This window comes from Scyliorhinus canicula, chromosome 2, assembly GCF_902713615.1.
Source record: "Scyliorhinus canicula chromosome 2, sScyCan1.1, whole genome shotgun sequence".
Lineage (NCBI taxonomy): Eukaryota > Metazoa > Chordata > Chondrichthyes > Carcharhiniformes > Scyliorhinidae > Scyliorhinus > Scyliorhinus canicula.
Genome location: NC_052147.1, coordinates 132,688,708 through 132,715,446, shown reverse-complemented (window position 1 = coordinate 132,715,446; position 26,739 = coordinate 132,688,708). Strand labels below are relative to the sequence as shown.

Sequence of the window (26,739 nt, the reverse complement as noted above, 5' to 3'; positions counted from 1 at the left end):
TGAGGGCACTCGCTCGAAACTGCAATTACAAGGATGTCACGGCCTCGCAGCACATGGAACTCGGCAACCAAGGCCCCTATGTGGCTGGAGTCCGGTCCAATTATGTCAGACAGCGCTTGCTCGCAAAAGGCGCCCTCGACCTAGAAGAGACGGTAAAACTATCCACCTCATTAGAGGTAGCCTTCCAGAGCCTAAATACTTCCTTCTCTGACCACGTGATTTCCTCGTGGGCACCGGAGGCACGACCATCACCCGACCCGAGGGTGTCCCAGGCCTGTGCCGTACGGCTGTCCACCCAACCCGGGGGGCTGCCTTGCTATTTCTGCGGTCAGAACCAGCACCCCAGGCAGCGATGCCCGATTCAGAACGCGACCTGCGGCGACGGCGGCAAGAAAGGACCTTTTTCCAAAGCCTACTTGGCCTGACTCAAAGCTCCTAAATCGCAGGCCCGACTCACAGACTCAGGCCCGCAGAGTGGCTGATTGCCTGCCGGTACCGTCCTCTTCTGACGTGTCATCCGCCTCGTGCTATCCGTGGGGGCCTCCATCTTTAACTCTACCCGACACGTGCGACTCATGGGAGCCGCCATCTTGGCCGCCATCTTCAACGCTGCCTGACACGTGCGACCGATGGGGGCCGCCATATTGGGACCACCCCGCTACCACTGACCACACTGGCTACCCGCAGCTCGCCGCTGTCGCTCTCGACCAGTCACGGCCCAAGCACTTCAAAAACTCAATGATAACCGTCCGGGTCAATGGGCACAAAACACCCTGTCTGTTTGACTCTGGGAGCACAGAGAGCTTCAAACATCAGGACAGTGTAAGGCGCGGTTCTCTCCAAATTTCCCCCGCATTCCAAACAACCTCCCTTGCTTCCGGATCACATTCAGTGCAGATCCGGGGGTACTGTGTCGAAAACCTCGCGATACAGGGCGTTGAGTACGCCAATTTTAAACTCTACGTCCTCCCCCATCTCTGCGCTCCTCTCCTGTTAGGACTGGACTTCCAGTGCAACCTCAGGAGTCTGACCCTGAAGTTCAGCGGGCCCATACCCCCTCTCACTGTATGTAGCCTCGCGACCCCCTCTCGCTCTTGGCGAACCTCACCGCCGACTGTAAACCCATCGCCACCAGGAGCAGGCGGTACAGTGCCCAGGACAGGACTTTTATCAAGTCAGAGGTCCAGTGGCTCCTGAGGGAGGGGGTCATCGAGGCTAGTAATAGCCCCTGGAGAGCCCAAGTGGTGGTCGTCAGGACCAGGGAAAAGAACCGGATGGTTGTAGAGTATAGCCAAACCATAAACCGGTACACACAACTTCCCCGGATAGCCGACATGGTGAATCAGATTGCACACTACCGGGTTTTCTCAACGGTAGATCTGAAGTCCGCATACCACCAGCTTCTAATCCGCCCGGAGGACTGCCACTACATGGCCTTTGAGACAGACGCCCACCTCTTCCACTTCCTCAGGGTCCCCTTCGGCGTCACCATGGTCTTCCAAAGAACGATGGACCGAATGGTACGGGCTGCAGGCCACATTCCCATACTTGGATAATGTCACCATCTGCGGCCATGATCAGCAGGACTACCAGCTACAACCCACGGGGAAACGGACAGGTGGAGAGGGAGAACGCGACGGTATGGAAGGCCGTCCTTCTGGCAGTAATGCTATTACGTATGCTATTGCAATTCACCACTGTACTGTGTTGTATTACGTTGATGCCCTTGTGGGCTCTGCCTGTGGCTCCGCCCCCTCGGGGGTGGTATATAAACCTGTAAGCCTATAGGCGGACTTAGTACAGAGCAGTCGCAGGCAGGCACAGATCTACTAATCGTCTCGTGTGAATTGATGGTCGCATCAGGCTTCTAACAATAGGCCGGTGCATTTTAATGGGATGCAATGACCTCATGCTGGGTCTCAGTAGAGTACATTAATCTTTGATGGGTGATTGATGGGACAGGCCCAGACATAGTGTCATAGTTATAGAATTTACAGTGCAGAAGGAGGCCATTCGGCCCATCGAGTCTGCACCGGCTCCTGGAAAGAGCACCCTACCCAAGGTTAACACCTCCACCCTATCCCCATAACCCAGTAACCCCACCAAACACTAAGGGCAATTTTGGACACTAAGGGCAATTTATCATCGCCAATCCACCTAACCTGCACATCTCTGGACTGTGGGAGGAAACCGGAGCACCCGGAGGAAACCCACGCACACACGGGGAGGATGTGCAGACTCCGCACAGACAGTGACCCAAGCTGGAATCAAACTTGGGACCCTGGAGCTGTTAAGCGATTGTGCTATCCACAATGCTACCATGCTGCCCAAATGTTTTGGCAGCTTGTCTGTGGTTGTGTGTTTGACTTTGGTTAAGTCTGAATTTCAACAGCCTGCCTGAGGTTTGACTGCAGTATGATTTTAAAATGCCCAATTTTAAAATTTAGGATATCCAATTTAATTGGGCAAATTCGTTAATTTAAAATACCCAATTTTAATCGAGCCTAAATCTAGGCCTTGCTAGGTTATCATAGGTTATAGTGTGTGGTTGACCTTTAGTTCAGTGTCTGGAATGTAACATGAATCAATAGGTTTGTGGTTTCTCTTGTATGTGCACATTCCTTTTTACAGAATAATATGGTCGGTTTTCCTTTGTGAGTGTGTAACAGCCTCAAACAGGCTTTTTAAATGTCAGCCTGTGGCAGGTATTAACTGAAGACATCATCAACCAACATAACCTTAGCTGAGATGTTCAACATGATGCCAACACTGTTGACACCTTTGCTATGGTGAGAAGTATTGAACGAGGTTCAGCCCATCTGTAACCAATAGTTAAAGGCCTATTGGTGTTGTGTTCTGAAAGAGGTTGAGTTAGTCAATCTCTAGGCTGGTGAGGATGAGGGGAGCGATAAAGGTGGGGTTGAACAACATCGGCTGGCTGTGAATCCCTGCACAGTCAAATCGAAAAAGGGAAAAAAACCTTGCATCTCTGAGAAAAACAACTCATAATGGAGATTGAAAGGCAGTAGCTGATGTGCTATGTACCAGTGATCCAGTCACAGACTCCAGCTAAAGTTAGCACCTTGAAGATGTGTGTCAGGATGGCATTGGATGGACTTGTGACAGCCCTTCTCCTCCGCCATCTTTCTAGTTGTTGCTGTGCCACAGGCCTCCTCCAGTTCCTTGGCCAGGTCTTTAACCTTCTTCTGCCGGGTCTGGTAACCAGCAGACATGACACTCACGGGGAGAAATTCTCCACACCTTCAACTACACTTTGTCTGTGCGGAGCCTGCACGTCCTCCCCGTGTGTGCGTGGGTTTCCTCCGGGTGCTCCGGTTTCCTCCCACAGTCCAAAGATGTGCGGGTTAGGTGTATTGGCCATGCTAAATTGCCCGTAGTGTCCTAAAAAAAAGTAAGGTTAAGGGGGAGGTTGTTGGGTTACGGGTATAGGGTGGATACGGGGGTTTGAGTAGGGTGATCATGGCTCGGCACAAAATCGAGGGCCGAAGGGCCTGTTCTGTGCTGTACTGTTCTATGTTCTATGTTCTATGTTCTTTCCTGTCAAAATGCCTCCGCTTTCAGGTTTGCATGTTGCACAGTGGTTAGCACTGTTGCTTCACAGCACCAGGGTCCCATATTCGATTCCCGGCTTGGGTCACTGTCTGTGCGGAGTCTGCACGTTCTCCCTGTGTCTGCGTGGGTTTCCTCCGGATGCTCCGGTTTCCTCCCACAAGTCCCGAAAGACGTGCTGTTAGGTAATTTGGACATTTTGAATTCTCCCTTTGTGACCCGGACAGGCGCTGGAATGTAGCGACTACGGGGCTTTTCACAGTAACTTCATTACAGTGTTAATGTAAGCCTACTTGTGACCATAAAGGTTATTATTATTAAAAAAGGAGCTCAAATCACCACCTTCGTGTCGGAGCTGCCCTGTGTGCCACCACTCAATCCATGGCCGCCACCGGAAGTCCGTTTTACGTACAAATCTGGTGCCTGTAAGTCATTGGAGCAGTCAAGGGTCAAAGATCTTGTGAAAATACACAAATTATTGGTTAATTCACCTATGTTGGGTCTCCAGGGTCTGTGGGGTTGGACTTGACCACACACTCGCCCAAGGTGTCATCTGTGTCCTGAATGGTTTGCCCATATCTTCACACTGAATTCCTAGTTCCGAATTCCCCCACCATCAGGAACATCCTTCATGCATCTACCCTGTCTAATCCTGTTAGAGTTTTATATGTTTCTCAGAGATCCCTCCCCCTCAGGGGAGGCAGTGGCGCAGTAGCATTGTCATTGGACGAGTAATCCAGAGAGCCAAGATAACGATTTGGGGACCCGGGCTTATTCCCACCATGGCAGGTGATTGAATTTAAACTCAATACAATATCTGGAATTAAAAGTCTAATAATGGCCATGAAACTATTGTCAATTGTTGTAAAAACCCATCTGGTTCACTAATGTCCTTTAAGGAACGAAATCTGCCATCCTTACCTGGTCTGGCCTACATGTGACTCCAGACCCACAGCAATGTGGTTGACTCTTAAATGCTCTCTGAAATGGCCAAGCAAGCCTCTCAGTTGTATTCAACCACTACGAAAACACAAAAAAGGAATGAAACCGGACGGACCAGCCGGCATTGACCCAGGCACCGGAAACCACAATGGCAAATCCAGCTCTGTCGCTCCTGCAAAGCCCTCCTTTACTAACGTCTGGGGGCTGTGCCAAAGTTGGGAGAGCTGTCTCACAGACTAGTTCAGCAATAGCCTGACATAGTCGCACCTTACAGACAATGCCCCAGACACCACAATCACCATTCCTGGGTATGTCCTGTCTCACCGGCAGGACAGACAGCAGAGGTGGGGACACAGTGGCATATAGTCGGGAGGCAGTTGCCCTGGGAATCATCAACAGTAACTCTGGACCCCATGAAGTCTCATGCCTTCAGGTTAAACATGGGCAAGGAAACCTCCTGCTGATTACCACATGCTGTCCTCCATCAGCTTATGAAACCTGTACTCCTCCAGCACTTGGAGGAAGCACTGAGGGTGGCAGGGGCACAGAATATGCTCGGGGGAGGGGGGGACTTCAAGTCCATCATCAAGAGTGGCTCCATAGTACCACCATAGAGCGAGCTGGCCAGGTCCTAAAGGACATAGCTGCTAGACTGGGACTGCAGCAGGTGGTGAGGGAACCAACAATAGGGGAAAACATACTTCACCTCATTCTCACCAATCTGCCTGCTGCAGATGCATCTGTCGATGACAGTATCGGTAGAAGTGACAACTGCACAGTCCTTGTGGAGACAAAATCCCATCTTCACATTGAGGATATCCTCCATCATGTTGTGTGGCACTACCACTGTGCTAAATAGGATAGACTTCAAACAGATTGAGCAACTCAAGACTGGGCATCCATGAGACACTGTGGGCCATCAGCAGCAGCAGAATTGTATTCACCACAATCTGCAACCTCATGGCCTGGAGTATCCCCCCCCCTCTACCATTACCACCAAGCCAGGGGATCAAGGATCAACCTTAGTTCAATTAATTGTGCAGGAGAGCATGTCAGTAGCAACACCAGGCAGACCGAAAAATGAGGTGATGACCTGGTGAAGAGACAACACAGGACTACTTGTGTGCCAAACAACATAAGCAGCAAGTAATAGACAGCGCTAAGCGATTCCACAACGAATGCATCAGATCTAAGCTCTGAATTCCTGCCACATCCAGTGTGAATGGTGGTGAACTATTAAACAACTCACTGGAGGAGGAGGCTCCACAATATCCCCATCCTCAGTGACAGAGGAGCCCAGCATATTTGTGCAAAAGACAAGGCTGAGGAATTCGCAACAATCTTCAGCCAGAAGTGCCGAGTGGATGATCCACCTCGGTTTCCTCTGGAGGGCCCCAGCATCACAGATGTCAGTCTTCAGCCAATACGATTCACTGCACCTGATATCAAGAAACGGCTGAAGGCACTGGATACTGCAAAGGCTATGAGCCCTGACAATAGCACTGAAGACTTGTGCTCCATAAGTTGCTGCACCCCTAACCAAGCTGTTCCAGTACAGCTACAACACTAGCATCTACCTGGCAATTTGGAAAATCGCCCAGGTGTGTCCTGTACATAAGAAACAGGACAAATCCAAACCAACCAATTACCACCATAGTCTACTCTCCATTAGGAAGGAGTCATCAGTAGTGCTATCAAGCAGCACATACTCAGCAATAAACTGCTCACTGATTCTCAGTTTGGGTTCCGCCAGGGTCACTCAGATCCTGACCTCATTACAGCCTTGGTTCAAACATGGACACAATCCCTCACAATCAACTAGCCATATTAATAATGTAGCTATAAGAGCAGGTCAAAGGCTAGGAATCCTACGGGAACCCCCCCCCCCCCCCCCCCCCCCCCCCCCCCCCCCCCCCCCCCCCCCACCAATCAAAGCCCAAAGCCTGCCCACTATCTACAAGGCACAAGCAGGAGTCTTGTCTTGTCCAGTGATGGAATACTCTCCACTTGCCTGGATGAGTGCAGCTCCAACAACACTCAAGAAGCTCAACACCATCCAGGACAAAGCAGCCGCTTGATTGCTCCCCCTTCCACAAACATTCAAACCCTCCATCACCGACAAACAGTGGCAGCCGTGTGTACCATCTACAAGATTCACTGCAGTAACTCACCAAGGTTCCTTAGACAGCACCTTCCAAACCCACAACCACTACCATCTAGAAGGACAAGAGCATCAGATACCTGGGAATCACACCAGCTGGAGGTTCCCCTCCCAGTCACTCACCACCTATCGGGCTGCATCACAGCCTGGTATGGCAACTGCTCGGCCCAGGACCGCAAGGAACTTCAGAGAGTCGTGAATACCGCCCAGTCCATCACCCGAACCTGCCTCCCATCCATTGATTCCATCTACACCTCCCGCTGCCGGGGGAAAGCGGGCAGCATAATCAAGGATCCCTCCCACCCAGCTTACTCACTTTTCCAACTTCTTCCATCGGGCAGGAGATTCAGAAGTCTGAGAACTCGCACGAACAGACTCAAAAACAACTTCTTCCCCACTGTCACCAGACTCCTAAATGACCCTCTTATTGACTGACCTCATTAACACTACATCCTGTATGTTTCAACCGATGCCAATGCTCATGTAGTTACATTGTATACCTTGTGTTGCCCTATTATGTATTCTCATGTATTTTCTTGAATTTTGTTTAATTCCCTTTTCTTCCCATGTACTGAATGATCTGTTGAGCTGCTTGCAGGAAAATACTTTTCACTGTACCTCAGTACACGTGACAATAAACAAATCCAATCCAACCCTGACTTGGAAATATAGCATCATTCCTTCACTGTAGCTGGGGCAGCATCCTGTAACTCCCTCCCTAACAGCACAGTTGGTGTACTTACACCTCAAGGACTGCCGCGGTTCAAGAAGGCAACTCACCGCCACCTTATGAAGGGCAATAAGGGATGGACAATAAATGCTGTCCTAACCAGCGACACCCACATCTCATAAATGAATTTTAAACAGTCTGGTAAACTTTTGGTGTACCCCCTCAATAGCAAGAACATCCTTCCTCAGATAAGGAGACCTAAACTCCATACAGTATTCCAAGTGTGCTCTTACCGAGGCCCTGTATAACTGCAGCAAGGCATCCCTGCTCCTGTACTCATATCCTCTCGCTATGAAGGCCAACATGCCATGTTCCTTCTTTACCGCCTGCTGCATCTTTCAGTGACTGCTATACAAGGACATCCAAGTCTTATTGCACATTCCCGTCTCTCAATCTACAGCCATTCAGATAATCTGCCTTCCTGTTTTTGTTACCAAAGTGGATAACCTCACATTTATCCATATTATACTGCATGTGCCATTCATTTTCTCACTCACTCAATTTGTCTGAATCACACTGAAGGATCTCTGCATCCTCCTCACAGCTCACCCTCCCACCCAACTTTGAGTCATCTGCAAATTTGGAGATTTAAATTTAGTTCTTTCATCTGAATCATTAATATATATTGTGACTAGCTGGGGTCCCAGCACCGATCCCTGGAGTACTCCACTAATCGCTGCCTGCCATTTGGAAAAAGACCCATTTATTCCTACTCTTTGTTTCCTGTCGACCAACCAGTTTTGCATCCATTTTCATACACTACTCCTAATCCCATGCGCTTTAATTTTACATGCTAATCTTTTATGTGGTACTTTGTCTACTAAACTAAGCAGATGCCTCAGATCAATTGTCAAAGTCTACCATCCTTATTTTGAGACTTAACAAAATATTGATAAAGTACGCCCGCAAACTCAGATTGGATTGGACTGGCTGGGTTTAATGGGGCAGATAGTTGGAGTTCTGGCATTGCATACTTGTGTTGTGTCTGAGGAAGTAGTGATAAGGTGTCAGGCTGTGCACTAATACTCCTCTTTCTAATACGCAGAATGAGGCTCCTGTAAAAATATATGTTCACACCTAAGACTAACAGCTTCGACTCGCATTCAGTTGCGTCTGCCCACACCGACCTCTTCCTGTCTTTTCAATTATCACAGAAGAAATCAACCACTCGATAACAAAAAGCTGTGGAGACAATGGAGAAGATGAGAAATTTGGGGCTCTTCATACTGTGTTTTCCTGCATTCATCCAACTGGGAGGTAAATTTGACCCTTTCTTCATGTGTCCATCAATGTCTGAATGAAATTCCTTTGAACCTGTCACTGTAGAGAGTCAGTGCCCTCTGCAGATATTAGACCTCCCCCGCCTGTATACCCAGGAGACATGGCTCTGCAATTATCTTAATGTGCAGTTAGCCATCACAGAGTTGAAAATTCCTGATTTTTTTTTCCCCGTTGAGCACCCTTGAACACTCCCATCCCAGTGCCAGCTAGCCATTCTCCATGATTGCCCTTCCTATGGTCAGTCTGTATCAGAGACCAGCAGTCTATATCTCAGCGTTCATCATCAGCTCACAGAGCAGACCTCAGATCTGTGTTTAGCTGCTAGTCTCAGCAGGCGTAACAGTAAATATAAACAAGGGGAATATTGGCCTCAGTGCAGCTAACCTAATAGAGTTCAGCAGCTTTCCCAGAATTAATGGCAGCACGGTAGCACAGTGGTTAGCACAATTGCTTCACAGCTCCAGGGTCCCAGGTTCAATACCCGGCTTGGGTCACTGTCTGTGCGGAGTTTGCACGTTCTCCCCGTGTGTGCGTGGGTTTCCTCTGGGTGCTCCGGTTTCCTCCCACAGTCCAAAGATGTGCAGGTTAGGTGGATTGGCCATGCTAAATTGTCCTTAGTGTCCAAAATTGCTCTTAGTGTTGGGTGGGGTAACTGGGTTATGGGGATAGGGTGGAGGTGTGGGTAGGGTGCTCTTTCAAAGAGCCGGTGCAGACTCGATGGGCCAAATGGCCTCCTTCTGCACTGTAAATTCTATGAATTGGAACATGAATCATTAAACAGGAATGGCGTGGGATTCCTGGTCTGTGTAATCGGGGCTCATTATACATTACTGTACAAGAATAGTGTGGAATTCCTGGTCTGCATATGCCAGAGTGATTATATATTACTGAACAGGAGTGGTGTTGGATTACTGGTCTGTGTAATCGGGGCTGAATATATATACTGCACAGGAAGGGTGTAGGATTCATGGTCTGTGTATTCAGGGCTGATTATGCTTTCCTGTACAGGAATAGTGTGGGATTCCTGGCCTGTGTATTCGGTGCTGATTATAAATTACTGAACAGGAATGGTGTCGGATTCCAGATCTGCGTATGCTTGAGTGATTATACATTATTGAACAGGAATAATGTGGGATTCCTGGCCTGTGTATTTGGGGCTGATTATACATACTGTATAGGAATGGTGTGGAAATCCTGGTCTGCATATGCCAGAGTGATTATACATTCTGTACATAATAGTGTGGGATTCCTGATCTGCGTATTCAGAGCTGATTATCCATTACTGTACAGGAATAAAGTGGGATTCCTGATCTGCGTATTTAGAGCTGATTATACATTACTGTACAGGAATAGTGTGATATTCCTGGTCTGCATATTCAGGATGGATTATACATTACTGTACAAGAATAGTGTGGGATTCCTGGTCTGTGTATTCAGAGCTGATTATACATTACTGTACAGGAATAGTGTGGGATTCCTGGTTTGTGTATTCAGAGCTGATTGTACATTACTGTACAGGAATAGTGTGGGATTCCTGGTCTGTGTATTCAGGGTGGATTATACATTATTGTACAGGAATAGTGTGGGATTCCTGGTCTGCGTATTCAGAGCTGATTATACATTACTGTACAGGAATAGTGTGGGATTCCTGGTCTGCGTATTCAGAGCTGATTATACATTACTATACAGGAATAGTGTGGGATTCCTGGTCTGCGTATTCAGAGCTGATTATACATTACTGTACAGGAATAGTGTGGGATTCCTGGTCTGCGTATTCAGAGCTGATTATACATTACTGTGCTGGAATAGTGTGGGATTCCTGGTCTGTGTATTCAGGGTGGATTATACATTACTGTACAGGAATAGTGTGGGATTCCTGGTCTGTGTATTCAGGGTGGATTATCCATTTCTGAACAGGAATAGTGTGATATTCCTGGTCTGTGTATTCAGGGTGGATTATGCGTTACTGTACAGGAATAGTGCGGGATTCCTGGTCTGCGTATTCAGAGCTGATTATACATTAGTAAGGCATTTGATAAGGTTCCCCATTGTAGGCTTGTGCAGAAAGTAAGGAGGCATGGGAAGTGGGAAATTTGGCCAGTTGGATATCAAACTGGCTAACCGATAGAAGTCAGAGAGTGGTGGTGGATGGCAAATGTTCAGCCTGGAGCCCAGTTATCAGTGGCGTACCGCAGGGATCAGTTCTGGGTCCTCTGCTGTTTGTGATTTTCATTAACGACTTGGATAAGGGAGTTGAAGGGTGGGTCAGTAAATTTGCAGATGATACGAAGATTGGTGGAGTTGTGGATAGTGAGGAGGGCTGTTGTCGGCTTCAAAGAGACATAGATAGAATGCAGAGCTGGGCTGAGAAGTGGCAGATGGAGTTTAACCCTGACAAGTGTGAGGTTGTCCATTTTGGAAGGACAAATATGAATGCGGAATACAGGGTTAACGGTAGGGTTCTTGGCAATGTGGAGGAGCAGAGAGATCTTGGGGTCTATGTTCATAGATCTTTGAAAGTTGCCACTCAAGTGGATAGAGCTGTGAAGAAGGCCTATGGTGTGCTAGCGTTCATTAGCAGAGGGATTGAATTTAAGAGCCGTGAGGTGATGATGCAGCTGTACAAAACCTTGGTCAGGCCACATTTGGAGTACTGTGTGCAGTTCTGGTCGCCTCATTTTAGGAAGGATGTGGAAGCTTTGGAAAAGGTGCAAAGGAGATTTACCAGGATGTTGCCTGGAATGGAGAGTAGGTCATACGAGGAAAGGTTGAGGGTGCTAGGCCTTTTCTCATTAGAACGGAGAAGGATGAGGGGCGACTTGATAGAGGTTTACAGGATGATTAGGGGAATAGATAGAGTAGACAGTCAGAGACTTTTTCCCCGGGTGGAACAAACCATTACAAGGGGACATAAATTTAAGATAAATGGTGGAAGATATGGAGGGGATGTCAGAGGTAGGTTCTTTACCCAGAGAGTAGTGGGGGCATGGAATGCACTGCCTGTGGAAGTAGTTGAGTCGGAAACGTTAGGGACTTCAAGTGGCTATTGGATAGGTACATGAATTAGGGTAGAATAATGGAGTGTAGGTTAACTTCTTAAGGGCAGCACGGTATCATTGTGTATAGCACGATTGCTTCACAGCTCCAGGGTCCCAAGTTCGATTTCGACTTGGGTCACTGTCTGTGTGGAGTCTGCACATCCTCCCCGTGTGTGCGTGGGTTTCCTCCGGGTACTCCGGTTTCCTCCCACAGTCCAAAGATGTGCAGGTTGGGTGGATTGGCCATGAAAAATTGTCCAAAATTCTATGATTAACCTAGGACAAAAGTTTGGCGCAACATTGTGGGCCGAAGGGCCTGTTCTGTGCTGTATTTCTCTATCTCTATCTCTATTACTGTACGGGAATAGTGTGGGATTCCTGGTCTGCGTATTCAGAGCTGATTATACATTACTGTACAGGAATAGTGTGGATTGCCCTATCTCATCGAACTTGCACAAATTTTGACACAAAGAGGCAATTTAGCGCATGGCCAATCCACCAAACTTACAAATCTTTGGACTGCGGGAGGAAATTGGAGCTTCCAAGGAAACTCACAAAGACACGGGGAGAACGTTTAAAGTCCAGAGTCACCCGAGGCTGGATCGAACCTAGGTCCCTGGCGCTGATAGGCAGGAGATAGGATGAATAAAACAGTCACATACTGCTTGAATATTAAAGAACAGGGTGGAAGAACAAATTATTTACATTCATAAATCAGCAAAAGTCAATTGTGCAATAAATATGCAAAAGTAATTACTGGGGTACAGTTCTAGAAGGATAGAAATAAGAAGGAGATAAGTTACGCTAAACTTGCCTCAAACTTGGGTTAGATCCCGACAGAGGTGTTGTGCACTGTTTTGGTCTCCATGTTATAAAAGGAATAGTTCGGCACTGGAGATGGTGCAAAAAAGGATAATGCCAAAATTCAGAGGGTATCATTATCAGGAAAGGCTGAGGTTATTTACGAGGAAAGAAAAGGCTGAAGAGTGTCTTTCAAGATTATGGAAGTGTTTGACAGGCTGTACAAAAAGAAAATGGTTCCACTTATGGCAAGGCCAAACTGGCCATCATAAATACAAGATAGTCACTGGTAAAATCCAAAAGGGAATTCAGGAAAAACTTCTTTATCCCAAAGAGTGGTAAAAATGTGGAAGCAGTCGCAGGCAGGCATTGTTCTAGTTGATTAAACCCACTGTTCACTTCAACTCTCTGTCTCGTGTGAATTGATGGTCATCATCGCGATGGAAGCAGCCCTCAAACCTGACCGTCTGGAACTCGACCCACAGGCCACGGAAGCCAAAGGGATTTTTTCACACTGGCTCTGATGTTTCGAGGCCTACCTCGCCGCCTCCTCCTCGCCCTCCGTCACCAATGAACAGAAGCTGAGCCTCCTCCACGCCCGGGTGAGCCATCGAGTCTCAGTGCAACTCGAAGAAGCGACCACATACGCAAGCGTGAGGCTGGTGAACAAAGTGTTTACATGGCATCTCCTCACCACTCGCTGCCAACGCCCCGGGGAATCGCTGGAGGAGTACCTACCTGACCTCAAAGTCCTCCGCAAAGCTGCAACTACAAGGCCGTCACGGCCTCCCAACACATGGAACTCGCCGTCCAGGATGCCTCTGTGGCTGGGGTCCGGTCCAACTACGTCAGACAGCGTCTGCTCGAGAAGGGCATCCTCGTCCTAGAAGAGACAGTAAAGCTATCCTCCTCCCTAGAAGTAGCGTTTTAGAGCCTCAATACTTTCCCCTCCGACCACGTGACCCCCTCGTGGACTCCCGACCAGAGGGTACCCCAGGCCTGTGCCGCATGGCTGCCTGCCCAACACGGGGGCCTACCCTGCTATTTCTGCGGCCAGCACCAGCACCCCAGGCAGCGTTGCCCGGCTCGGAACACGACCTGTAGCGACTGTAAGAAGTCTTACAATACCAGGTTAAAGTCCAACAGGTTTGTTTCAAACATGGGCTTTCGGAGCGCAGCTCCTTCCTCAGGTGATCACCACATTGTAGTGACTGTGGCAAGAAAGGACACTTTGCCAAAGTTTGCCTGGCCAGGTCCAAGACCTCCAAATCACAGGCCTGACTCTCAGACTCAGGCCTGCAGACCCCACAGCGTGCCTGCCGGCTCCGCCTCCTCCAGACGCGTCATCTGCCTCGTGTTGTCCGTGGGGGAAGCCATCTTCGACTCTACACAAGACATGCGACTCAGGGGGCCACCATCTTGGCCACCGTCTCCCACGTGGCCCTCCATGTGCGACTGATGGGGGCCGCCATCTTGGCCACCATCCTCACTGCCCCACGACACGTGCGACCAACGGGGGCCGCCATCTTGGCCGCCATCTTCAATGCTGCCCGACACGTGCGACCGACGGGGGCATCCTTCTTGGTACCACCCCACCACCTCTGACCACGCCGGCTACCCACAACTCGGCATGGTTACCCTTGACCAGTCACACCCAAAGCACCTCAGGAACTCCATGATGACCGTCCGGGTCAATGGGCACGAAACGCCCTGCCTGTTTGACTCCGGGAGCATGGAGAGCTTCGTTCACCCAGACACAGTAAGGCACTGTTCTCTCCAAATCTCCCCCGCATTTCAAACAATCTCCCTCGCTTCCGGATTGCACTGACAGGGCGATACAGGGCGTCAAATACGCTAACTTTAAACTATATGAAAATCACTTATTGTCACGAGTAGGCTTCAATGAAGTTACTGTGAAAAGCCCCTAGTCGCCACATTCCGGCGCCTGTTCGGGGAGGCTGTTACGGGAATCGAACCGTGCTGCTGGCCTGCCTTGGTCTGCTTTCAAAGCCAGCGATTTAGCCCAGTGTGCTAAACAGCCCCTGATGTACTCCCCGATCTCTGAACTCCTCTTCTGTTGAGACTGGACTTCCAGTGCAACCTTAGCCCGACCCTAAAGTTTGGCGGGCCCCTACCCCCCCTCACCGTTTGTAGCCTCGCGACCCTGAAGGTTGACCCTCCCCCGCTATTCGCAAATCTCACCGCCAACTGTAAACCCGTCGCTACCAGGAGCAGGTGGTACAGTATCCAGGACAGGACTTTTATCAGGTCCGAGGTCCAGCGACTCTGGCAGGAAGGGATCATCAAGGCCAGTAATAGCCCCTGGAGAGCCCAGGTTGTGGTTGTCGGGACTGGGGAAAAGAACTGGATGTTTGTAGATTACAGCCAAACCAAAAATAGGTACACGCACCTCGGTGCGTACCCCCTTCCCCGGATAGCCGACATGGTGAATCAGATCGCACACTACCGGGTGTTCTCCACGGTGGATCTGAAGTCTGCGTACCACCAGCTCCCAATCCGCCCGGAGGATCGCCACTACACAGCCTTCGAGGCAGACAGCCGCCTCTTCCACTTCCTCCGGGTCCCCTTTGGCATCACCAACAGGGTCTCGGTCTTCCAAAGAGCGATGGACCGAATGGTGGATAAGTACGGGCGGCGGGCCACATTTCTGTACTTAGACAACGTCACCATCTATGGCCATGACCAGCAGACCACGACGCCAACCTCCAGAAATGTCTCCAAACCGCCCAAGCCCTCAACCTCACTTATAAAAAAGAGAAATGCGTTTTCCGCACAACCAGACTAGCCATCCCTGGCTATGTCGTGGAAAACGGAGTTCTAGGGCCCGACCCCGACCGTATGCGCCCCCTCCTGCAACTCCCGCTTCCCCACTGCCCCAAGGCCCTGAAAAGGTGCCTTGGGTTCTTTTCCTATTATGCCCAGTGGGTCCCCAACTATGCGGACAAAGCCTGCCCACTGATCAAAGCCACCACCTTCCCACTAGCATGAGCCGCGCGCGGTGGACGAGTCCGTCCCCTTCCAAGTGGAGAGCGACGCGTCAGAGGTCGCCCTCGCCGCTACCCTGAACCAGGCAGGCAGGCCAGTAGCATTTTTCTTCCGTACCCTCAATGCCTCGAAATTCAACACTCTTCAGTTGAAAAAGCACTCAAGCCATCGTGGAAGCTGTATGGCACTGGAGGCACTACCTCGCTGGTAGGAGGTCTACCCTAGTCACCGACCAACGATCAATAGCCTTCATGTTCGAGAATACATAGCAGTGCAAGATCAAGAACGATAAAATCTTGAGGCGGAGGATCGAACTCTCCACCTGTAATTACAATATAGTGTATCGTCTCTAGTGGGCAGCACGGTAGCATGGTGGTTAGCATAAATGCTTCACAGCACCAGGGTCCCAGGTTCGATTCCCGGCTGGGTCACTGTCTGTGCGGAGTCTGCACGTCCTCCCCGTGTGTGCGTGGGTTTCCTCCGGGTGCTCCGGTTTCCTCCCACAGTCCAAAGATGTGCGGGTTAGGTGGATTGGCCATGCTAAATTGCCCGTAGTGTCCTAATAAAAAGTAAGGTTAAGGGGGGGTTATTGGGTTACGGGTATAGGGTGGTTACGTGGGTTTGAGTAGGGTGATCATGGCTCGGCACAACATCGAGGGCCGAAGGGCCTGTTCTGTGCTGTACTGTTCTCTGTTCTATGTCTTGGGAAGCTCAATGAGCCCCCAGATGCCCTGTCCCGCGCCACATGCGCCAGCGCGCAAGATGATCAACACCGGGCCATCCACGATGACCTCTGCCACCAGGGGGTCACCCGGCATCTCCACTACATCAAGGCGCGCAACCTGCCCTACTCCATCGAGGAGGTCAGGGCCATGACCAGGGACTGCCGAATCTGCGGGAAGTGTAAGCCGTACTTCTATCGACCGGATAAGGCCCACCTGGTAAAGGCACCTTTGAGCTCCTCAGCGTCGATTTCACTTTAACTCTCTGTCTCGTGTGAATTGATGGTCGCATCAATATGGCAGGCAGCTGTCAATTTCAGTGCAATCCCAAACCCTGTCCCCCTGTATTATGGGGATTAGCTCGGGGGTGGCTGGGAAAGTGATGTGTGGCGGTGGAGACACGTAAGATAGGATTGGGTAAGTACCCCAAAGATGTGCTGGGGAACCCCTCTCAGAACTTCACTTCCTCTGAGCAATCCCACTGCAAACCCTCAGAAAATGCAATTTAAATCACCAGTTACCCAGAAAAAGTTAGAAGAATTAAAACCTCTTCCAACTATTGCACAGGCCCAGACTGACTCCTCATATCATAATAATAATGATCTTTATTGTCACAAGTAGGCTTACATTAACGCTGCAATGAAGTTACTGTGAAAATCCCCTAGTCGCCACATTCCGGCGCCTGTTCGGGTACACAGAGGGAGAATTCAGAATGTCCAATTAACCCAACAGCATGTCTTTCTGGACTTGTGGGAGGAAACCGGAGCACCCGGAAGAAACCCACGCAGACACGGGGAGAACTTGCAGACTCCGCATAGACAGTGATCCAAGCCGGGAATCAAACCTGGGACCCTGGAGCTGTGAAGCAACAGTGCTAATCACTGTGTTTCCATGCTGCCCTCATGGGATTCCGTCCACACCCCTAGCCCTCCCCTAGCTGCTCAAACCTGAACAGCATCCACCCTCGCTACCGGACCCACCCCACCCTAAAGACATGGCAAACTCCCTTGCACCAACTCCCCCTCTTCCTCCAACAGGCCAAACTTCCCCCGTTCTCCATCCCAAGTACCTCAGGTTTATTGAGGGTGAAAGATGGCATGTCATCCAAGAGTGAGTTGGAAAAGTCAAATCTATAGGTAACAAAATCACGCGTGAAGGTCTCAGCAGCGGGCGAGTTGAGTTGGACAATGTTAAGGAGGTAGTTATAGGCAGTTTTAATAAGGGCAGAGATCTGTGGCCAGTGGTTTACCTCAAAGTTAAATGGAACATCAATTGAGAACGGTTTGCTTCAGCATCATGAAATCAAAAAACAGAAGGATGGAATAGAACCATAGAATTTCTAAGGTGCTGAAGGAGGCCATTCGACCCATCGAGTTTACACTAATCCTCTGAAAGAGAACCCTACCTTGGTGCATACCCCCGCCCTATCCCCATAACCCCACCAAACCTGCACATCTTTGGACACTAAGGGGCAATTTAACATGGGCAACCCACCTAAACCGCACAGCTTTGGACCGTGGAAAGAAACTGGAGCACCTGGAGGAAACCCACGCAAATGCAGGAAGACTAAGTTCCCACACCGGCATGAAAACGGTGGTGTTTCACGATGGAAAAATCGGCGTGAAACAGCCACCGATTCCCTGCTCCGGGGGGAGGGGGGTAGCAGCCAGGCAGCGTAGAGCACCCGGCTCTAGTTGCCGATACGGCCTGGAGAATTGCCGGGTCTGTGGTTGCGCACACGCATGGCAGCGGCAGCGCCGTGCTTCATGGCGGGTGCCGCTCGCAGACCCGGCCCATGAAATAGTGCCCCCCTTTGGCCGGGTCCGCGAGCAGCATCCGCCATGAAGCACGGCACGGCCGCTGCAGGCCGTCGCTGCGCACGTGTGCGGCCACGGACCTGGCAATTCTCCAAGTCATATCGGCAGCTAGAGCCGGGTGCTCTACGCTGCCTCCCTGCTAGCCCCCAGTAAAACGGGGAATTGGTGGCCATTTTGCACCAGTTTCCCTGGCGTAAAATGCCATAGTTTTCATGCTGGCGTGGGGACATAGTCTCCAAATCGGAGAATCCAGCCCGGTGTTTCCGAATGATGTCACAAAGAGGCAGATGAGACATTGGAGAAGACCAGGAAAAGGTCCTTCATGGACAGTGAAGGCACAGGACTGGAAAGAGGAAGAGAAGTCATTGTGGGTGACATTCTGTCTCTGCCTGGATAGATAAAACTAGAATCAGAAAATTGAAGTTCAACTCAGCAGGGAAATGGTGGAGAGATGTTGGCGACGGATGGTCAGCTGGGTTGTAATTAAATGTTGTAGACAAGCCAAGAAAGATGAGGAAGCACATAGTGAGTTTGATATGAACACTTTAGCACAGCACCAGGAGCTGAAAATCTGACTAGAGGGTTTGAAACGTATGATTTCAGAAAGGAAGGAGACAGATTTGGTAACATGATAACATGATCCAGGGCTCATATGACATAAGCTCATAAAGGGTTAAGTTTTACTGGCAAGGTGCATATGGTTCACCCCTGCACCACTTAGGAAACTTGTTGCAAAACAACCAAAGTCCGAGAACCGGGGATGGTTCAAGAACCCTCGGGAGGGTAGGGACGGGGAGGGGATGGGTTATAGGGGCCAGTGGCATAGGCACCATCTTGGGAATGGTTCGCCAATGTCCACAGGGGACACACCCAAAGGACGAACCAGAGTTGATGAAAGAGCAGCCTGCCCACTCTCATCCACCAAGTATTGAGTAGTTTGAGGGTCGAAGGCCTGAGGTTAGGGTGTGTTTGACTGCAGTGGTCATGTTTTTAAAAAAAATAATTCTGTTTTGCAGGGCACTTTTAGGAGCCAATCAAACCAGGTTTTCTAGAGTCAAGGAAAGAATGAGTTTACGAGTCAGTAAACCCAAGGAAATACTAATCATAAAATAAGTGACAACACACACACAGATATCAGGAGGAGGAAAAGTTAGGGTTGGATTATTTGTTGCAAGTCAGTGAGGACGGAGAATTTTGGCACGCCTTTCACTGGCAGCGGTATTCTCCACTCCCGCCACTGCCAATGGGATTTCCCATTGAAGCCATCCCATGCTGCCAGGAAATCCACGGGTGGGATGCACTGCCGGTGGAACCAGCAAGCGGCTGCAGAATCTCGCCCTTCCAGTCCAAATAAAAGTTAAAAGAATATATGATGAAGTACTTTGCTTGTCCTTGAGGTGTAGATTGTTGTAGGCTTTAGGAAGTTAGCGGGTTTCCTTTAAAACCTTGGAGTTGAATTAAAGTTCAGGTAACTGCTTTTTGCTGGAGACAATTTCTTTCCTTTTAATTGCGTAAATTGTTTCCCAGAAATTGATGAGTTTCTCCTGAGGTTCATCCTGATGGACAATTGCCATCTCTGTGAATGAGTCTTAGATTGTGAAGAGATAAGGTCCGGAACATTCCAGCCATTCCACCGAGGGTGCAGCCCTGCTGTGGCGTTCCCAGCAGCAAGGGGTGCATTCAGCAGGAAACACCATTGACAATGGCAGGACCAAAAGATCCCAACACCGGCCCATGGCAGGACATCTCCATGAAACATGCGGCGGGTTACACCAGAAATCCTGCCTTGGATTTTTCTTCTCCAGAGAAAGGGATTCCTAAATGCTCCCTTCAGCAGTTTTTCCAGGTGATGTCCACGATCTCGCTCTGCTTCTGGCCTGACAATTTTTAAAAATTCATTTACAGGATGTGGGCATTGCTGGCTAGGCCAGTATTTAATACCCATCCCGAATTACCCTTGAGAAGGTGGTGGTGCCTTCTTGAACCATTGCAATCTCTGTGGTGTAGGTATACCCACAGTGCTGTTAGGGAGGTAGTTCCAGGATGTTGCCCCAGCGACAGTGAAGGAACAGCGATATATTTCCAAGTCAGGATGGTGAATGACTTGGAGGGGAACCTCCAGGCAGTGGGGCTCCCATGTATCTGCTGCCCTTTTTCCTCCCAATGGTAGCAGTCATGGGTTTGGAATGTTCTGCCTAAAGAGCCTTGGTGAGTTCCTGCAGTGCATATTGTAAATGGTACATACAGCTGCCGTTGTTTGTTGATGGTCGAGGGATTAAATATTTATAGAAGGGGTAGCAATCAAGTATGTCTTGTAGGACATTCACTTATCCAGGCAACTGGTGAATATTCCATCACACTTCAGACTTGAGCCTTGTAGATGGTGGATAGGCATCCTCATAGGGTTCCTAGCCTCTGAAATATTCTTGTAGCCACAGTATTAATATGACTAGTCCAGTACAATTTCTGGTCAATGGTAACCCCCAGGATGTTGTTAATGGGGATTCAGTGATGGTAATGCCATTAAATGTCAAGGGGATGGTTAAATCCTTTCTTGTTGGAGATGATCATTGCCTGGCACTTATGTGATGTGAATGTATCTTGCCACAGCTCACAAGGCTAAATCGCTGGCTTTTAAAGCAGACCAAGCAGGCCAGCAGCACGGTTCAATTCCCGTACCAGCCTCCCCGGACAGGCGCCGGAATGTGGCGACTAGGGGCTTTTCACAGTAACTTCATTGAAGCCTACTCGTGACAATAAGCGATTTTCATTTTCATTTTCACTTGTCAGCCCAAGTCTGGATGTTGTCCAGGTCTTGCTGCATTTGGACATGGACTGCTTCATTATCTGAGGAGTCATGAATGGTGCTGAACATTGTACAGTCATTAACAAACATTCCTACTTCTGACCTTATCATGGAGGGAAGATCTTTGATGAAGTAGCAGAAGATGGTTAGGCCAAGGACATTATCCTGAAGAACTCCTGCAGTCATGTCCTGGGCTGAGATGATTGACCTCCAATAATCACTACCATCTTCCTTTGTACCAGATGTGACTCCAACCAGTGGAGAGTTTTCCCCTGATTCCCATTGACTCCAGTTTTGATCGGGCTCCTTGATCCAATACTCGGTCAAATACTGCCTTGATGTCAAGGGCAGTCACTCTCACCTCATCTCTGGAATTCAGCTCCTTTGACAATGTTTCAACCAAGGCTGTAATGAGGTCAGGAGCTGAGTGACCCTGGCAGAACCCAAACTGAGCGTCCGTGAGCAGGTTATTGTTGAGTAAGTGCCGCTTGATAGTGCTGTCAATGACCCCTTCCATCACTTTGCTGATGATGGAAAGTAGACCGATAGGGCAGTAATTGGTTGGATTAGATTTGTCCTGTTTCTTGTGTACAGTACATAGCTGGGCAATTTTCCACATTGATGGGTAGATACCAGTGTTGGAGCTGTACTGGAACAGTTTGGCTCGGGGCATGGCAAATTCTGGAATACTAGTCTTCAATACTGTTGTTGGGATGCTGTCAGGCCCCATAGCCTTTCCAGTATCCAGTACCTTCAGCCAATTGGCTGGACAGTTGGTTCATGGTGGAGAGCAAGGCCAGCAGCACAGGTTCACTTCCCATACCACCTGAGGTTATTCATGAAGACCCTGCCTTCTCAACCTTGCCCCTCGCCTGAGGTGTGGTGATCCTCAGGTTAAATTACCACCAGTCAGCTCTCCCCTTCAAAGGGGAAAGCAATCGATAGTCATCTGGGAGAATGGCGACTTTACCTTTACCTAGTTGTAGCTTCACCAGGTTGACATCAAATTTTTCCTTATGCCTAGTGCTGCTTCTGGTATGCCCTCCTGCACTCTTTTTGAACCAGAGTTGATCTGTGGTTTGATGTTAATGATAGAGAGGGGGATATGCTCGGTCCATGTGGTAATTGATCGTGGCTGAATACAATTCTGCTGCTGCTCAGGGCCCACAATGCCTAACAGATGACCAGTTTTGAGTGGCTAGATCTGTTGAATAAATCTATCCCATTTCGCACAGTGACATTTCATTCAATCAGATCTCATTCAATCTGCAGTCCATGCTTGTGTTAAACAAGCTTTTTTTTTAATAAACATTTTATTGAGGTATTTTTTGCATTTATAACAACAACACAATAAACAATGTACATGAAACTATAAACATAGTGCAAAAGCCGTCTCCCTCCCTTACAGGTCCCACCTTTATTAACCCCCTACTTGAAGCTAAACTAAGCCTCCCCTTCTGCTGACGATTAATTTTCTGCGAAGAAGTCGACTAACGGTTGCCAACTCCGGGTGAACCCTAACATTGACCCTCCTAAGGCGAACTTGATTTTCTCCAAACAGAGAAAGCTAGCCATGTCAGATAGCCAGTCTCCGACTTCGGGGGCTTTGAGTCCCTCCAAGCTAATAATATCCGTCTCCGGGCTACCAGGGAAGCAAAGGCCAGAACGCCTGCCTCTTTCTCCTCTTGGATTCCTGGGTCTTCCGACATCCCGGAAATCGCCATCTCTGGACTCAGCGCCACCCTTGTTTTTAACACCATGGACATGACATCTGCAAACCCCTGCCAGAATCCCCTAAGCTTCGGACATGCCCAGAACATGTGGACATGGTTCGCTGGTCCTCCCGCACACTTTGCACATCTGTCTTTCACCCCAAAAGAATCTGCTCATCTGGGCCACTGTCATGTGAGCCCAGTGAACAACCTTAAATTGTATCAGGCTGAGCCTGACACATGTTGCGGACGCCTTGAATCTACTCAACACGTCCCCCCATAAACCATCCTCTATCTCTCCTCCCAGCTCCTCCTCCCACTTGCGCATCAGCTCCTCGGTCTGCATCTCCTCTGACCCCATAAGTTCCTTGTAAATGTCCGAGACGCTCCCTTCTCCTACCCATCCTCTGGAAACTACCCTGTCCTGAATCCCCCTTAGCGGTAGGAGCAGGATGGTTGACACCTGTTTACGAACGAAGTCCCGCACCTGCATATAACTGAACTTGTTCACCCTCGTCAACCCAAACTTCTCCTCTAGCACCCTCATACTTGGAAAGCTCCCCTCTATAAACATATCCCCCATCCTCTCAATCCCTGCTCTCTGCCATATCCGGAACCTCCCATCCATACTTCCCAGGGCAAACCGGTGATTATTACAGATTGGGGCCACACCGAGGCTCCTACATGTCTCCTCCATTGCCCCCAGACTCTCAGGGCTGCCACTACCACGGGGCTGGTGGAGTACCGTGCCGGCGGGAATGGCAGAGGTGCTGTTACCAACACCCCCAGACTGGTGCCCTTGCATGAAGCCGCCTCCATACGCTCCCATGCTGACCCCTCCCCCACCACCCACTTCTTGATCATGGCTATATTCGCCGCCCACTAAAATTTGGCAGCGCCAGCCCGCCCTCTCCCCGACTCCACTCAAGCATTACCTTCCTCACTCGCGGGGTCTTGTCCGCCCAAACAAAGCCAGAGATCACTTTGTTGGCCCGTTTAAAAAAGGACCGTGGAATAAAGATGGGGAGACATTGAAACACGAACAGGAATCTCGGGAGGACCATCGTCTTCACCATCTGCACCCTCCCAGCGAATGACAATGGGAGCGTGTCCCATCTCCGAAAACCGTCTTTCATTTGGTCTACTAGTCGGGCCAGATTTAATTTACCCAGCCGTTCCCGCGCCACTTGAATGCCGAGGTACCTAAAGCTTCCCCCTACTCATCTAAATGACAGGTCCCCCAATCGCCTCTCTGTTCCCTTGCCTGGACCGCAAACATCTCTTTTCCCCATATTTAACTTATACCCCGAAAACCGGCCAAATTCCCCTGGAATCCTCATGATTTCTTCCATCCCCTCTAGTCTGTCCGAAACGTACAGAGGCAGGTCGTCTACACAGAGCGAGACTCTGTGCTCCACCTCCTCCCCACCCTCACCCCGGACCAGCCCCTTCCAGCCCCTTGAGACTCTCAGAGCAATTGCCAGTGGCTCTATAGCTAGCGCGAACAACAGTAGGGAGAGGGGGCATCCCTGTCTCGTCCCCCGGTGCAGTCTAAAATAGTCCAATGTTGTCCTATTCATCCATACACTTGCCACAGGAGCCTGATACAGTAACCTGACCCAGTCAATAAAGCCCCGTCCGAATCCGAACCATCCCAGTATCTCTGACAGATAATCCCATTCTACCCGATCAAAAGCCTTTTCTGCGTCCATCGTGATCACTACCTCCACCTCCCTACCTTCCGGGGGCATCATGATCACATTTAACAACCTTCTTACATTGGCCACCAACTGCCTACCCTTAACAAACCCCGTCTGGTCCTCCCCAATAACGTCCGGAACACAATCCTCGATCCTGGAGGACAACATTTTGGCCAGCAGTTTGGCATCTACATTCAACAGAGATATTGGCCTGTAGGACCCACACAGCTCCGGGTTCTTATCCCGCTTCAGAATCAGCAAAATTGTGGGTTAAACAAACTTTTCTGAGAACAAATAAATGCTTCATGTTTTCTGTGAGCATCTGGAAGGAAAGGGCAGGGCTTTGGGTTCTGCATATGTTGTGGGAATCCCCCATAGCCCAAAACCTCATGGATTGCACTCTCTCTAATGAGGTTCTACTGATGTGTGATGACCACAGTGAATCACAGGTTTGTGCCCATGTTGCTGTCAGCTGCCATGATGCTTTTACATTGTGCCACGCCTCCATCTTCCCACTCGGTCCATGCACAGGGAATGCGAGGCTGGCTGCTCGAGGTCAAGGGTTTTCCGCTGCCTAACGTTATTTGCCAGCAGGGACAACACATGGAGCTACCATTGGCCAAGGACTTTGAGCCTGATGAGGGTGACCACTGTTCGCAGAGAATGGTGATGGAGTGGGAGGGAAGTGGCAGAGGTGAGGGGGAGCTGTCTGACAGCAACTCACTGGAAGAGCACTTCAGCTGAACAATGCTTCCTCTCCTCCATTAACAATCCAACGTTTGTCCATAACTGTAATCCCCAAACAAATGGCATCTCCCTGAAGACCAACACTCCGATTCCTGTCAACTAATACTGCAAGAGCATGTTCACACAAAGATTTGAACAACACAAATAGTTTAAGTGGCCAACAAATGATCAGTTAGCTCAGTGTAACCTCTGTGTTATAATGTTGTCCTTCACTTTCTCAAATGCTTCTACAAGGTACTTTCCCCTGTGGCCGCAATTGACAAAGTTACGAATTAGAGGCAGGCAGAGGCTCTTCGGTAACCCCGTTTGATAAGATTGTGGCTGCCCTAACCGGGGCCTCAATTCTACTCTCTGACCTACTCTTTATATCCTTTAGCTCCCTTGTCCATCAAGAAACTATCTAACCCAGCCTTTAAAAAACAATTCAATGAGCGGCCTCCAGCGCTCTCTGGGGAAGGGAATTCCAGAGACTAATGACCCTCAGAGAACATTTCTCCTCACCTTCCTATTAAATGGGAAACCACTTGTGTTTAAACTGTGGCTCCTATTACTCGTCTCTCTCGTCCTTTCAGCACCGACCATGTCAGGCTCCCTCAGGATATTCCATGTTTCAATAAGATCACCTCTCATTCTTTTAAACTCCAATGGATAAAAGCCCTATCGGGTGGTGGGGGGAGTGTGTGGAGGGGGGAGGGGGGGGTGGGGGCTAGCCTGAGGTAGGATGACCCTCGGGTTAAATCCCACCAATCAGCTCTCCCCATCAAAGGGAAAAACAGCCTGTGGTCATCTGGGACTGTGGCAACTTTACCTTAACCCAGAAACCCAGGTTAATGCTGTGTGTGTGTGTGGGGGGGGGGGGGGGGGGGGGGGGGGGTGGTGGAATTTATATTCAATTCATAAATATGGCTCCAGACCGTAGCAATGTGGCCCTGAACTCCAAAATGGCCTAGCAAGCCATACCACTCGAGGGCAATTCAAAATTCTGGCCTTAGTCAGTGGAGTGAATAAGTATTTGAAAGTGATGACATTTTTAAAAAAAACTTTCATCCCAGGAATCAGTCGAGTGAACTTCCTCTGAAGTTTCATAAGAAGACCAAATTTGTACACAGTATTTCAGACACCAATAGCCTGTACAACCGGAGCATAACTTGTAGCATAGGCCCAGTTTACTCAATCTCTCGTCATTGCACAACCCGTTCATCCCAGGGACCAATTTAACGAACCTTTGACGTACCGCCTCCAGTGCAAAAATATCCTTTCTCTAAGTAATTGTCTATACTCACAAATGGCATTGGTTGCTCAGGAATCTCTTGAACTAGGGTCTATCTCAGGCGGCCAGTCCTTCAACAGATCTCCCAGGGCAACTTTGGAATGGCTGACCAGGTGATTCTACTGACTGCAGCAACAATGTCTTTGAGGGCTGTGTCCTTCTACACCTTCCTGACCCTGGCCCCAGCATATAAGGTAATGACTTAAATCAGACTGTCCGATTGGATTATTAACCCCACCCTGGCCATCCCGGACCACCTCTATGTGGTCATATCCTGCCCTCAGCAGGCAGGGTGTCCCCAGGGTGTACTGCCAACAACAGTAGCTCAGGGCAGGAAGACGGTCACTCACAAATTCCTGAGACGTCGTTGTCTAACTCAGTTTTCCGTAAGCAAAGTGTTTGTGGCAAACCACACTTCTAGCCTGACCTATCTGTG

At 49.5% G+C, this 26,739-nt stretch overlaps 1 protein-coding gene across 1 annotated transcript in view; it reads left to right on the top strand.

The window, feature by feature from the left end:
* The first annotated feature begins 8,504 nt into the window (after positions 1 to 8,504).
* The window catches only part of LOC119962407 (cytotoxic T-lymphocyte protein 4-like), a 71,387-nt gene continuing 53,152 nt past the window's right edge, over positions 8,505 to 26,739 (top strand). Inside the window, exon 1 of the mRNA XM_038790366.1 lies at positions 8,505 to 8,660. Coding sequence (XP_038646294.1) covers positions 8,597 to 8,660 — 64 coding nt within the window. The 5' untranslated portion in view covers positions 8,505 to 8,596. The remainder of the gene's footprint in view (positions 8,661 to 26,739) is intronic.